The sequence below is a fragment of the Aedes albopictus genome, chromosome 3 (genome assembly GCF_035046485.1).
Source record: "Aedes albopictus strain Foshan chromosome 3, AalbF5, whole genome shotgun sequence".
NCBI classification, from domain to species: Eukaryota; Metazoa; Arthropoda; class Insecta; order Diptera; family Culicidae; genus Aedes; species Aedes albopictus.
The window spans coordinates 198496302-198511717 of record NC_085138.1 but is presented as its reverse complement, the minus strand read 5'-3'; the positions used below and the strand labels follow the sequence as shown (position 1 = coordinate 198511717).

Below are 15416 nucleotides of genomic sequence, written 5' to 3'. Positions count from 1 at the left end.
TCGTCTAACTCGGGTCCTTATTAACGGCAGACAACAACGTTAGCCGCGAAATACGAAGGTGCATCATCAGTAGAAGTCGGGTCTAATATGGGCTTCACAAGAATTTGTGGTCGAAAAAGATTCACTCCCGCACCAAATGTGTCATGTCGAGCACAAGAGCTGGACTATGCTCGAGGAGGATATACAAGCACTCGAAGTGTTCGAGCGGCAGGTATTTAGAACCATCTTTGGCGGTGTACAGGAAATCGCTGTGTGGCGGCGAAGAATAAACCACGAGCTCGCTGCACTCTACGGCGAACCTAGCATCCGGAAGGTAACAAAAGCTGGAAGGATAAGATGGGCGGGGCATGTTGTGAGAATGTCGCAAAACAACCCTGCAAAGTTGGTGTTCGCAAGAGATCCAGATGGTACTAGAAGATCTGGAGCGCAGCACGCGGCTGGGACGCGGCCGAGGGTGGAGGACTGCAGCCACAAACCGAGTGTAGAGACCAAACATTGTTGATTTAGTTTGATTACACAAGTTCACAAAATAAAACGAAAGTCGTGAACTTCTGTCAAAGAACGAAATTTATTATGCATAATTACTTGCTGATTTTGAAATCATGTTTCAAAAAAAAAAATTAAGTAGAACAGTTCTTGAGTTTCAACTTAAAATCGAGTTCTACGGTTTTCAAAAAAAAAAAAAAAACAAAAATAGAATTTACTAAATTTCAATTTTTTTCGTTACAGTCGACCAATTTTCAATCTTTTTGCGTTAATAAAAAGCTGATTATAATGTTCCGATCATCTGAACACATTTTTGGTGTCAGTTTATTGGAAGTCGAGATATTGGTGGGTGTATGGGACGATCTCCTTAAACTTTGGACGAAATTTTCAAAAAATAATGAAGATTCCTATTTTTTTCAGTTATAAAAACACAATTGAAAAAATCTTTCTCAACGTACATATGAAACATTAGATGTAAGCCAGTTACAATAAAAATTTCAGCTCAATCGCAGCATTGGTTACAGAAATAGAGATGTATGAAGGGAGCAACTTTGCTTAAAAATAGAACAAAAATCGATTTCAAATCGACAGCCTTGTATGGAAAATCGAAAAATTGTACGCTCTACTGTAATTTTTTTCCTTCACGTTTTCGAACTCAGAGCATGATTCTACACTAAAAATGATCATCAGCTTACCGAGTTCAAAAATGCTGTAAACTCGTGTTATGATTGTAATGTATTGCTAAATAAATGAAATGAATTAAAGCTGTCTACACCATTCTGAGGTGTCCAACTAACCATCCTTTTCCTTTCCTCAGCAGTCGCAAAGATGTGGCCAAGACAGTTTTCAACTATTGGAGGATTGCGCCAGTCTTGTCTAAAAGTCAGAAATTAGTCCCAAATGTTTGCGCTTTGGTTCGGACGGCAATCCTCATTACAGCGGTTTAGGACTGTACCACCTACGAATTTTTGCGACTCACTTAATGCTCATACTAATGCTAAAGTATATTTTTTGAACTGATTCCGATTTACCTAAGTTGGTAGTTCTACCTAATTCAAATATTTGTTTTCCTTACGCAGTCTTTTTTAAGAATTTCTTGCAAGACAATTTCTGAAAACTTTGTTACATGTTATAAGTTCTGGATGAGTACATTTATAAATATTTAATTATTTCAGAAGAAATTACTGGATAAATTTTATAATAAGTATTACAAAAAAGGATGAATTCCTGTTTCCTGTTGGAATCTCTGGAAAATATTATGCAGGAATTCCTGGAAATACCAACTACTATTCAACTTTAATAGGAAACCGCATATGAATATGAGGCCGAATTTTTGGAGGAAAGCTCGATTAAAGTCCACGAGAAATCTTGAAGAGTTCCAAGGAGAATTATATTGTCCATATTATATCCTCCATCGTGTTTCCCCTCGGTATTTTCTGAATAATACATAAAAAGCGTTCGACATTCTGTTTGGGTTATTGCATTGTTGGACCATTGGGCATGGGTTTCTTTTTTTGGCACTTTTCCGCTATAACTCAGCCAATTTCGGACCAGTTGTGGCTAATGTTATGGCTGATTTTCTACTCTCTGCATCAACCAATGTGGCCTTAGCCTCTATGCGTGAAAAATCGCTAAAAAAATGAAAATACATTTTATGGTGAAAATCATCTAAAGGCGAATGTCACGTAGTGGAACACATTTTGTAAAAAAAAAAATCAAGAAATCCACAATGATGACCGCTTTTGTTTCTACCGAATATTTTTTCATAAAATGCATTTCATTTCCAGAATTTTGAATTTAGATGCTTCTTGCCATACAAAATAAACTGATTTTACTCCTGCTGACAACTGTGGATGTGCCTCATGCGGGCAATCCATAAATTTTTTTACACGTTTAGATAGTAGATACTCCACGTATCGTACCGCATACAAAAAAGCATGCCAATTACTTCTTAATTGATAGAGTCAAAAGCCCTCTGCCCTTGGTCCCGCAGCCTTGAAAAAAATCTTCTGGAATTATCCATTCAGAGAAATTCATTCAGAGATTTCTTGATATATTTGCCAGGGAATTCTCACAGCAAGTCCTCCTAGTGCTCGTTGCAGAGAATTTATAAGGTCTTAGACCAGTGATTTCTTAAAGAATAACAAAAGATGTTTTTCAAGGTTTTTCAGGAATATAGTCCTGAATATTCCATGATAGAGTAAGTGTGTCCATCGTTGTGGTATTAAGGTAAATTCATTTAAAAAACAATGATCGTACCATCTAATGAAGGATTGTAAAACGTTAGTTGGTAGTTTTCTATCCAAATTTGCTTGGAAAAATATAAAAACTATCGTTTCTCTCTGTTTTCGATCATAAATCGCTTACCACAACATTAGGCACACTGTTCCTATTATGGAGGTAAAATTTAATTTTGGTTCCTATTGTTGCGGTATCCCATTGAAATCATATGGGATACCGCAACATTAGGAACACTACCGCAACAATAGGAACACAGCAGCAAAAAATTTAAAGAAAATAATTTAAAAAAAGGTTTTTGGGTGAATCTTAACATTTCAGTCGAAAAAGTGCTCAATTGCCACTACCGAAACATTAGGTATAGTACCACAACGAAGGGAACAATTACCCTATTACCGAAACTTTGGTAATCTATTAGTGCTTGAGAGCTCATTATTAAAAAAAAAATTGAATTTCGGAACACTTCTATTTAGTTGTCAATATTTTGCCAAAAATTTTGTAAACTCGTTTAATTTAGGTGAGCACCCTTCAATTGTAAAATAAAAAAAAAACTGGAGGATAGCTACAATATACTCAGAGAACACTCTAGTAAGCCTATGGAGATTTTTTTACAGATTTTTTTCAGGAAATTTTTCAAAATTTATCTAAATTCCTCCATTTTTTTCAGAAATATTTGCAGAGATATTTAAGATTTTTTTGCAACTACTTATTAATCTTTTTATCAACAATTCTTGCAGAAATTATTATGCGATTAACAGATATATGTATCTGCAACATATGTTTCCGGGTGGAGTGGACCTGGTAGGATGGTTAAGGACAAACGTCTTCAAATCCCGCTTCGACAGTGCATCAAAACATCGGACGCACAAATCTTAAGAAGCAAGCTTCAAACAATAATGCATTTCATTATCCTGTTCTTGCTCACATGTAATAAGCTTAAAATAAGAAGCTCGGATGCGCTGGTTTTGTTTACGTAGAGATTTATGCTCTCAAAATCGTGAGTAGGTTCCAAAGTCGGCCATTTTGGGATTCTATCAAGTCTGTCCTTAAAGCACGTGACTATCACACCGAGGACCTGGGATTGAATCCCACTCCCGACAAATTCCCAAAATGTGAGTTTTTTCTTCGGAAGGGAAGCATGTGTCCCGAGATAAACTAGCCTAGTGCTAAAAATCACGTTAATTCAGATAAAAAAGATGCTTTCGGAGATCATAAAGATGATAAAGATGTCCGGAGATGACGAAATGCCTCTGGACATATTTGGTCGATTTCTCTAAGAATTGCGCTGGAAACTCGGTTTGATTTTTGACGAAACTTTTTATGTAGTTGGGCGAAAATTCATAAATTAATTTCTGGAAATAATTTTGCTTCCGTGAATGTTTTTTTTTGCTTTTCAGGACGTGCGCCTACTTGTTTTCTAAAACTGCACCACGATCGCTTGTAGGTATGCGTTGACCAACGTATTTTGGTAGTGTTGAACTTTTTACAATAGGGCGCGCGGAATAAAAAATCATCTGAAGGTGCTCGTATCGGAATGCTCTGAGGAATGCTTGTTGAAATGCTTCAGACAAGCGTTTTGAGGAATTTCAAAAGATGTGTTCTGGATTTTTTTAGTAATCTTCTACCGATCACAATAAAAATCAAAAACACTTTTTTTCAGAAATTTTGTCAGAAACACTTTCGCGAATCTATCCAACAATTCCTTTCAATGATCCAAGATTTTTTCATATTAAACATTTCAAGCATTTCAAAAGGAATATAATAAAAAAAAGAGTTACAACATACACAAGCGTCTATATGATAAAATCAGAAGAGACTATTGGAGAAATTCCTGTTTTCAATGATCCTGAAAATCATAGTTTTCATAACCATTCGGGGTTATATATGACCTCTATTTAAAAATGTCTGCCTAAAATCACCGACTCGATAAAAATGCATTATTGCAAATCAACTTCTCTATTAGGATAACTGACACTGAGGAAGATTACAAGTGGTAGTCGAAATACGCGTATCTGTCATAGGATAAGCAAGATAGGGCGGAATTAAAAGGTACAGAACTGATTACAGTCATTCGAACATAATTTGTTTCACTAATAGCGTTAAATGCTGGCCTGCGTTCATACGTGTTTGAATAGCTATCCTCATGAACATGAAACAATTCTCCATATATTTGGATCTTCTAGATCAGTGGTGCTCAGCGCTTTTTGCACAACATTTGGTTAAAAATAAAAAAAAAATGAAAATATGTGTTACAAATTCAAGCTCAATAAAAGTTAACTACACAGAAAAAAATATGTAACTAAAATTCAGCGAAAAATCATGCACATAAAGGGAATGCTAGAGTTAGTGCACTTTTACATGAGATACTTATAATGTAAAATTACAGTACCATCGTGTAAATTTCTGCCAACCATCGCGAAAACCATCATGGACTCCGGTTACGCGGCTATTAGCGGAAATTTACACGAACGCAACGTAATTTTACATGATATCTCATGTCAATATACACTAGCTCTAGCATTTTCTTTATGTGCATGATTTTTCGCTGAATTTTACATGAATATTTTTTCTGTGTAGTTATGAAGAAAAACCTCAGTCATTTTTACAATCTTTCGATATTTTCTCGATGGAGTAAATAATTAGGTGCGGCCCGCGGGCCAAAATTTGTCAAATTACGAAAAGTTACGGAATTCATTTCAGTTTAGTCACCTTGTTCTACTTGCCTCGATACAAAGCTTCAGTTCGAATACAAATTTGCTTGTAAATAAAGTGGTTTTCGATAAGTACGATGCAATTTTGTTGATGAAACGCATAAAAAGTGCTGAGCACCATTGTTCTAGATGATCTAAACTGTTCCGAAATTCAGTCCTTCGTTTATCAACAAGTTTTGTTCGTTTTATCACCAAATTGTAATATTGCAAATATAGCATAATCTGCAGTAATCTGTGAAATTCTTAGAAACAAGCAAACCACTTATTGACATTGGGATAACCGAACCAACCTGGAGAACCTCAGATTTATGCTTATAATGCCCACATATTTTTGAAGCATTCAAGGTGACCCAAACTGTCCTGTAGCTTAGTCCTTGACATCTACAGCTGTACTGTAGTCATTTTCGCTATGAAATGTTGTCAAACTATTATCTTTGATCTTCTTGCAATTGTACGAATCATGCCAATATTCAAAACTTCAGATTTACACTGATATTAATTGCTTTATACTTTTGTGATCTTCAGCGCCGTCCAAACTGTCATGGAGTTTAGTCGTTGTCATCTTCATCCGTTAGATTAATGGTTTGCTCTGAACTGTAACATCACATATCCAACTATTATCTGTGACCCTCTTGGAATTGTATGAATAATTCCAAAGTTCTTTAGAGATATTCCAGACCTATCAAACTACCCTGATGTGCCGAACTTTAGCAGTAGTAATATCTGTTTTATAAAGTAACGTTGCATCACCAACATTGGCGTAGCTAGCTTTATCTTTTTTCCTAATCACTCTCCTAAACAAACGCGAGAAAGAGCGGGATGCGAGAGGGGGCCTGTGCGTGCCCCCTCTTTCATCCTTCTGTTTCTCGTGTATGCTTAGGAGAGTGAGCGAGAAAAAAGAGTTACGGCTCATACAAAAATATTAGGATTTTCATACAAAAATGTGTTACGGAGGGGGAGGGGCGCGTCCAAAAATCTCGATTTTAGCGTTTCGTAATAAATGGATGCTGCCTTATGACATTCGTTTAGACTGTACTGAAATTAAGTCCATGTCATGTACAGAATTCTATTCGCAATAAACTGTTACTTAAATATACCATACGATACCGTTATCATTGTACTATCAATTCCAATATGCTTTTAGAATATTACAGATCAACCCATCTTACTCACGAGTGCAGAACATCAGACCTACACTTGTAACAGGAATCATATCCGATATAAAAAGTATCGATGCCTATAGTTGCGGAGCCTATTTGAAGACGGACAGACTGAAGACTTGCTGTATTTATAAGGTTTTCTGATAATGTCAAAATGAAGCCTGCTGAGTTAAAATAATTGAATGCAATATATCTAGCAGGATCACACGATGGGAACATTAATATCCTTACCTCACTCAACTTCAGCTTCATGAAGTTTCTGTATCCCATAGATACAATCTTCACGGTTGGTAATGTTGCATAGCTCAAAATAGCAAAAAAAAGTTGTGTAAATGGCTGTAGATCCCATGTTCTAAATTGCAGAACATTTTGGATAATCCTGAATATCTCGAAAGAATGTCATAGTTTCTGTTTCTGCTCTAAGATTTCCAATAGGCCTAGTCGGACGTGTAACATATCTCCACAGGATATAATGTAGATATAATATTCCATGGGTTTTTAGACGTTTTGGTTCGCGGTGTACTTTTTGGAAATAAATTCCTAGGCGGTGCACCTGGTCAAGAGTGCAATATCACATTTGTTAACAAGTTGTCGTATTTTTTAAAGCGACTCTCAGGTGCATGCACTCTGAATTTCCTAGGAAGAAACGGGTTTCTTCCAATATGTTTTGATTGGTTGATTTTTTCGAAAAACTTTGTTCTGAACACTTTTTAAACTTTTAATAGCACACATTTTTGTCGAAGGCGGCAAATTCGTATCTCTTATATTTTCGTTCTTTCGCCAAATAATTTTAATCGCTTTTAACGAAAAACACCTTTTTTCGTTCGTCATTATTCGAGAAAATTGTAGATCTTTCATTTTTGAGCAAGTTCGATGAAGACAGTTTTTATGTAGCTTTAAAATTGACCGATCTAGATATATTTTTCTGAATTAGCTTAGGGTGGCTCAAGAAAACCCAGTTTTCTGGCATTAACTTTTTCAGTTTTGATTTTTCATCAAAGTCGAACAAGAAACACTTGTAGAGCATTTGAAGACGCGTCGTATCGTGCGCTGAGATGGTCGTTATCTCTTTTGGTTCAATAGTTACAGGTGTTCTCTTAAAAATATAGGTTTTTGAAAAGTTGACATGACGGGTTGGGGTAACATAAAACATATCTTTTGCCGACATTCAAAAGCAGAAATGTTGTTATGAAAAAGAAAAAAAATAGATGAGTGTTATTTTTGTAACGCACTCAAATCTGAACTGAACTGTTCTCATCGGTAACTTACCACAGCCGTCCGGTTGGCCCACTGGGAGAAGTTGTCCCACACGTACTGCTCCAGCGTGGTATGTGGCACCTGGAGCGTTTTGCCGTACAGCGAGTTCTGCTCGAAGCCATTCTCCGGCGGGAAGACGTAGTCCTCTAGATACTTAAACTGACTTTTTGTACTAAGGGCTTGAACACATTGCTTGCGGCACGATTTCTTCACTGCATTGGTGGCATTGCTCAGTAGGGCCAGACGCGTCGAAACTCCTCGAATCATACTTTATTTAGCTTTGTGGGGGGTTTTTGTAAATACTACTCTTATTGTTCAGGTTTTGTAAACTACCGATATGGTTTTGTTTTGGCTACACTAGTAAGTCTGTGGAGAAAAGAGACGGAGAGAATTGTTCATTAGTTTGATGTTATGAATGATGTAGATGACATGAAAATGCAATTCAAACAAAACCAGAGATTAGGTCGAATCGTTGAAGCTTCTTTTGCGGATAAACATCCCCAAAGTGTTTTCTGGTCTAAATATAGGTTTGCCGCATTTCTGTTTGTAAACATCCTTAATATTTGAAGAGTGCCTGCGGATTTCGATTGGAATGGCCATCGGGCCATCCACCAACACATGTGACTGACTGGGCTGGAGTGGGCCTTTTTCCAAATCTCGTTTTCCTTTTGGTTGCTCGGATAAAAGCGATAAATTTTTAAATTATTTTCAACAAATCTCCATCGGTGGTGCTCGTTGGGTAGGAAGTAGCACATTTGCTTCCGCTTTCCGTTACTGTGGGCTTCTCGTTCCAGCTATATAGGTACATTGCTCTGCATTCGAATATGGGGAAGATTGGTATGAGATGCGCCGTTGGAACAGAACGACTTATTCAAATGTGCAATAGTACCTGATTTCTGTTATGCATATTTATTTATTTCCTCATTTCTTTTAAATATTGGAACAATATTTTCAAAATCGGTCTCCATACACGTTTAGAGGAAGGATCAAGGTGTTTTCTGTTTTTTATGCTGTTTGAAAATGTTTATCAGATTTTCGAAATTCCTGAGACTTTTCATTTACTATAAAGAATTTTCATGCATCGTGTCGATCGTGTAGCACGATGTACAAAAGTAAAATTGGCTAATAAGCGGAGAAGACACACGGTTCAAATAAACATAGCTCATTGAATTCTGAGCCAGATACTTATTGCTTGAGAAGAAATAGAACAGAGAATTTCCAATCATCGCATTTTACCCCGCTTCATCCCAACTTATAGGCAGGGGATTGGAATCTTTCAATGCCATATCAGAGCAACAGTTTTTTAACCCGCAATTGCTTGCTGCTTTTCACAACTTTATTGCAGCGGCAGCAGCAGCAGCAGTCTCGGATGGGAACGAGTTTGCCAGTGAAGATTGGCTCTCTCTCTCTAGACATAAGATTGCAGAAGGAAGGTTGAATTACATACGATCGTCTATTGAGCATCTGTAGTAGTGGTGGATCTGATTGGGAGCCAGGTTGGTGCAATGTACGTATGGAGGATTTTTTTAATGACAAGCTGGTTTGCAGCATTACTATCGTTTAGCGGAACTGAAAAGGCCTTATTGGCTATGAATGATCATCGTTTAATAAACGTCAATAAGCAATCCTCAAAAATAAAATTTACTGACATACACTCCCGTACAAAAGTTTGGGGTCACCCCCTCAAAAACATGGAAATGTTTTTCGGTCATATCTCAGTCATCTTTCATTTAATCCACTTGTACTTAGACTCTATCGAAAGATAAAGAGTTAGATTAAATTCGTAGGTAATTTTCACAAATTTCATATGAAATTTTTAGTATAAAAAGTTTACTTAACTTACATGTTTTTCCTAAATCTGTACGAAAAATTGTTTTCCGTGTAATTTAAAATTGGGTCCACCAAATTTCAAAATTAAAGTTACATTAGAACTCTATTTCTATATTTGAGAGCCATTCATTCGATTTTAGCAGAAAAATTCATAGCACAATTTAAATGATCGAGTTAGGTTTACAAGTCACCGTGCAAAAGTTTGGGGTCACCCTTTTAGTATGCTGCATGGTGCAAAAGTTTGGGGTCACCTTCCAAATGAAGTCTGAGTCGGAATTTTTATTGAAATCGTCATTTTTTTTGTGCAACTCCAATTCCATCTTTGATATTTGAATAGCAAGACACAGAAAAAGTTATGCAATGTTCATAAACTAAGTTCTAGACTAAGTTATGGAAGAAAATGGTATATAAAATCCATACTAAATCAGCTAAGTTCGTTATATAAAGTGCGAAAGGGGATGGAAGTGATATAAAAATGACTAATTTGTGAAGTCTCCCCTTTATAACTGTAAGTGTTATAACAACAAACATACCATTACCTCAAAATCCATAAGTTTCAGGAATGTTACATATTTTATTTTAAATGGCATTTTTATCAAAAAATTATCCTTTGCTTTGCACCAAAACCTAAAATCTCGAATGTAATATTACATACGGAGAAATGACATTCGTTGTTATGGATTTTTGGGTAATGGTATATTTGTAGTTTTAACACTTACAGTTATATAGGGTAGAGTTAACGAATTTATATCTCACTTCTATCCTCTTTCGCACTTTATATAAGGAACTTAGCTGATTTAGTATGGATTTTATACCCAATTTTCTACCATAACTTAGTCTAGAACTTAGTTTATGGACATTTCATAACCATTTCAGTTTCTTGCCTTCCAAATATCCAAGAAGAAATTGAAGTTGCACAAAAAACAATGACGATTTGAATAGAAATCCAACTCAGACTTCATTTAAAAGGTGACACCAAACTTTTGCATGGTGACTTGTAAACCTAACTCGATCCTTTAAATTATGTTATGAATTTTTCCGCTAAAATCTAACGAATGGTTCTCTAAGAGGATAAAAATAGGGTTCTAATGCAACTTTAATTTTGAAATTTGGTCGACCCAATTTTGAATTGCACGGAAAACAATTTTTCGTACAGATTTAGGAAAAAACATGTAAGTTTAGGTAAACTTTTTATACTGAAAATTTCATATGAAATTTGTGAAAAGTACCTACGAATCAAATCTAACTCTTTATCTTTCGATAGAGTCTAAGAACGAGTGGATTAAATGAAAGATGGCGGAGATATGACCGAAAAACATTTCCTTGTTTTTGAGGGGGTGACCCCAAACTTTTGCACGGGAGTGTAGATTGAAAAAAAAAATACATTTTTCGATAAAGATCCAAAAAGTGTCAATTCATCATTATATTTTTCAATGTTTGAAAAGTACCTATGTTTTAGCATTAGTATATTGTTGATAAACGTTCAAAATTTCATTCAATTCGGTACACTGGTCTCCAAGATATGACAGTTCAAAAATTAGTTATTTAAAAATAGTGTTTTACGAGAATGGTTTCAGCTTCGCGATTAACCAATCGATCTTAAATTTGTACCAATGATGTACATATAATAGGTTGACAAACAGTCAAAGTTTGAGAATCTTTGATGCACTCTATGAAAAGTTTCAGCATGTTGATTTTTTTTGTCAGACAAAAAAGTTGCCTATCCCAAACATTTTGGGCACCCCCTGGATATTGAAGCTTTTGTGTCATCCTACTTTCGAATGATTGCTGGTTTTATCACACACAATACTTTACATCAGTGGAACTTTTTTTTAGGAATTTCCTAAAGAAATTTTCAAGACATCTATTAGTGAAATTTGTACATATCGGCACCAACATTTCAGAAGGGCGTAACTGCATTTGGAAGTAAGTGTCTTTCAAAGCTGTAGGTCGTACTGCCTCCCTTACACTCAAACCACCGTGGTTGTCGGAAAGAGGAGAGTTTTTCCCATCTGGTACTTGTTGTGAAAAACATGGAAATCATAACACATGATCCACAGCTTTAAAAGAAGGTGATGATTCCAAAAGCAGTTACGCCCTTTTGAAATGTATGTGTCGATATTAAGGAGCTGTAGGTAAAATTGAATACCAAAATTTTTGAAAAAAAAAAACTTTAAAAATTTGAAAAGACTTCTGAATTACAAAACTTTGAATTTTTCTGCAAATTTTTAAGAAAAGTATCTAATGCCATATCTCATTACGAAGACAGTGCGTAGATTTTGTGTAACTGCAGAGGGTGTGCAGCATAAGATTGCATCAGTGCTCGCCATGTGCAATCACTGCGAATAAAACTTGCCACAGACAAAATAATGGTGGGAGCCAGGTGGAAAGAGCACTTCGAAGATTTGTTGAATGGTAACAACAATCAAAATGGTCAGAGAGCCGTTCTAGGGGCGATTACTTCACCCTGGCTTAGGCGTTAAACCAGGTTTAACTATATGGGTAAGCTTGGCTTACGGGTTAAGCCGAGGTGAAGAAATCGACCCTTAGTCACATACTGTCTTCGGGTAAGTTTCTTCATATGTACCTATTGATCATTTTTTCCAATAATGCGAAATCAGGGTTGCCCAAATGGTTCTCAAGATCACAGTGTCAACTTTTCATTGTTTCCATATAAAGCAATAAAATGTTCTATAATGTTGAAAATCACTTAATTCTTAACAACTTTATCGAATAAACCATATATTATCTCTTATAGTTACAGAGTTATTATTAAAAAAATAGGAAGTCACCTGAAAAAAGGTTTTATTTCATTTTTTTCAAAGACAGCAAAGTTCTACATCCTCAATTTAAAAAAAATATTCATGATATCTTCTAAAATGGTTTATTCTTGATACTATATCTCAAAATAGAGCAAACTACTTTCAAATATTTAAGTATTGTTCAAAAGGACTTATTCTCATTTTTCAATGGTGTGAAAAAACGAAAATGGTGTTTTTTTTTCATAGAAAAAGGACCCTAAGTACGAAAATCTAAGCGATACGAGGTTGTTGTCGTCGACAAAAATGTGTGATATTATAATCCTTTCGTGACGAATCAGCACAATAGTGCTGTTGAGCGATAACAGTTTTGCATATTTTTTTCATCTGTTTAGTGTTTGTTTTATATGATGTAAATTGTTTCAATTATTCAACCATTATTTATTCTTGTATGTGTGCAAACACACTTTTGTTTACGTTGCCTGTGAGATTTATCACAACAAGTCAAAGTGGCAAAAAAACGTAAAACATGATAAGTTTTATCTGTCTCATTTGTTTTTATTTTTGATTTATCTGAGTAGTCAAAGCTAGATATCGAAAAATAAAGAGTAGTTCTTTCAAATGAGGAAAATGTGAAAAATTCTAGAGTTCTGTAGAGCCAAAGTTGAGCCATTTGTAGGGAAATTTCTCTATTTTGCGCTCCGTCCCGAACGGGATAAGTTCAAAAAGTGTTCAGAACAAAGTATTCCGGAAAATCAACCAATCAAAATATATTGGAAGAAAACCGCTTCTTCTAAGGAAATTCTAAAATTCCTGGATGACCATGAATCTAAAAACCCAGATTAATCCACCTAGCGGTGATACGGTCTGCCCCGTGTTGGTTTGACTGCGTCTAATCTGAACAATTTTTAGTTAGATCTCCGCTGATCTGCACATCGTTCAATCTAATATTGTTCAAACGTCCTTCTGCTCGTGGAACTGGGTGCAATGGAACGAAGAATCAAAACATAAACAGCAAATAAGGTTACCAGCAGTGTGTTTTTCGATGTCCATAGGGTTACTAGAAGTAGAAGTTCAAATTAAAAAAAAAACGTTGGTTTGCATGAGGTGTCGTTCAAACCAACGGGGTAGACGGTAGTGTCTTTCTCTTCAAATATGTATTCACGATCTTTCCGTCGACATAAGCCGAAATGTTCCTGAATCCTGATAATGCTTTAGAAAATAGCAAATCTCATTTTCTTCTTTCGTCACAGTATTCATTGACTCACCTCAGGAATCTAAATTGGTGTGATTTGATAAGATCGCTTTAGTTTTGACAAGATTTTGATCTCTTCCACATATTTATAGCTTACATCGATTTTTTCACTTTCGTAATTTCGGAGAAGTATCCAATACGCTGGTTTTGATACACTGCCGGTAGTTTCTAATGTGGTCTGAGCCTATGTTCTTACTAATCATTCATCATGTTATCAAAAATGCCGCAGTTTGACATGTCGCATGCATGAGCTGGGTTGACTTTTACATTTTACCACTTTCGGCGGGACACCCGGAACCGATTTCGGAACACTACCGGTAGTTTTGAATGTGGTCTGAGCCTATTTTCTTGCTTACCTTCATCAGGTTATCAAAAAAACCGCTTTTGATGTGCCGCATATATGGGTTTATATCACTGTTACGTTTGACTACTTCCGGTGAGAAATCCGGAATCGATTCCATGACCCTACCGGTTGTCCCACATATGATCTGAGACTATTTAACTGCTTACTCTTCATCGGATTACCTAAAAAGCCGCGATTTAATGTATTGCATGTATGGATTTGGTTCACTTTAAATTTGACTACTTCCGGTGGGACACCCGGAACCGGTAATACCACAATAACTTATGTGATATGTGCCCATTTCTATCGAAATGTTCCAAAATACTAGGTGTGGTCAGAGACAAATTTCTCTCTGACCGTTTCTCTGGTTATCGAAAAAGCCGCTATTTGATGTTTCGCATGCAAGGGTTTGGTTAACTTTCTTATTCGGCCACCTCCGGCGGGATACCCGGAACTGGCTGCGGAACATTAGTGGTTTCGCATGCAAGGGTTTGGTTAACTTTCTTATTCGGCCACCTCCGGCGGGACACCCGGAACTGGCTGCGGAACATTAGTGGTTCAGAAAAAGTCTGAAACTATATTCCTGCTTACCGTTCATGAGGTTATCAAAAATTCCGCGGTTTGATGTAATAACATTTTCATATCTGGACCCGGTTCGGAACATCTAAATGGCCTAACTCCGGAACGGCTGGACCGCTCCGAACCATTTTCAATAGGAAGCAATGGGACCAGATTCCGCGCCTAATAAACTTGACCAGTGTACAGAAATGGCGCCAAGGAGGGAGGGGTTTTACCTAATTTCGACAAAAGGCAGAGGGGCGCCTAGTGTATGGAACATTGGTAATGGGGAAGGGGTGGGGGGGGTTAACACCCCCCTCTTGGACCCTCTAGGTCTCGGAAGGCTAGAAGGAGATGTACAATGTACATCTGGAAGTCGACGATACAATCAAGCCAGTTGTCCAGCAGCCAAGAAGGATTGCTGTTACTATGCGGGATGAGCTTCGCCAAACGCTGGTGGAGGTGGAACAACAGGGAATCATCGTTCAGCAGAAGGAATACGCAGCCTGGGCCTTGAAACGACCTTATTATCAAATGTCAACGATCGACGAGTTTCTGCCAGAGTTGTCCAATGCCAAGGTATTCACATTCGTGGATGCAAAGTGCGTCTGGACGAGGAAAGCTCCAAATTGCCAACTTTTTGGACGCCGTTTGGACGGTATAGGTGGGTGCGTATGCCGTTCGGGATCTCTCCGGCACCCGAAATTTTCCAGAAGAAGCTGCATGAAGTAATCAACGGTTTGCGGAACGTAAAAGCGCTTGCCGACGATGTGCTAATCTATGGTTGTGGAGAGACACTAGAAGAAGCCATACGCGATC

General features: G+C 36.8%; 1 protein-coding gene across 2 annotated transcripts in view; it reads right to left on the bottom strand.

The window, feature by feature from the left end:
• The window catches only part of LOC109406883 (uncharacterized), a 106201-nt gene that overhangs the window by 14540 nt on the left and 76245 nt on the right, over window positions 1-15416 (bottom strand). For both annotated transcript variants that reach the window (XM_029863215.2, XM_019679892.4), the window contains exon 2: window positions 7865-8218. In XM_029863215.2, the coding sequence (XP_029719075.1) occupies window positions 7865-8119 (255 nt within the window). In that variant the 5' untranslated portion in view covers window positions 8120-8218. The remainder of the gene's footprint in view (window positions 1-7864; window positions 8219-15416) is intronic.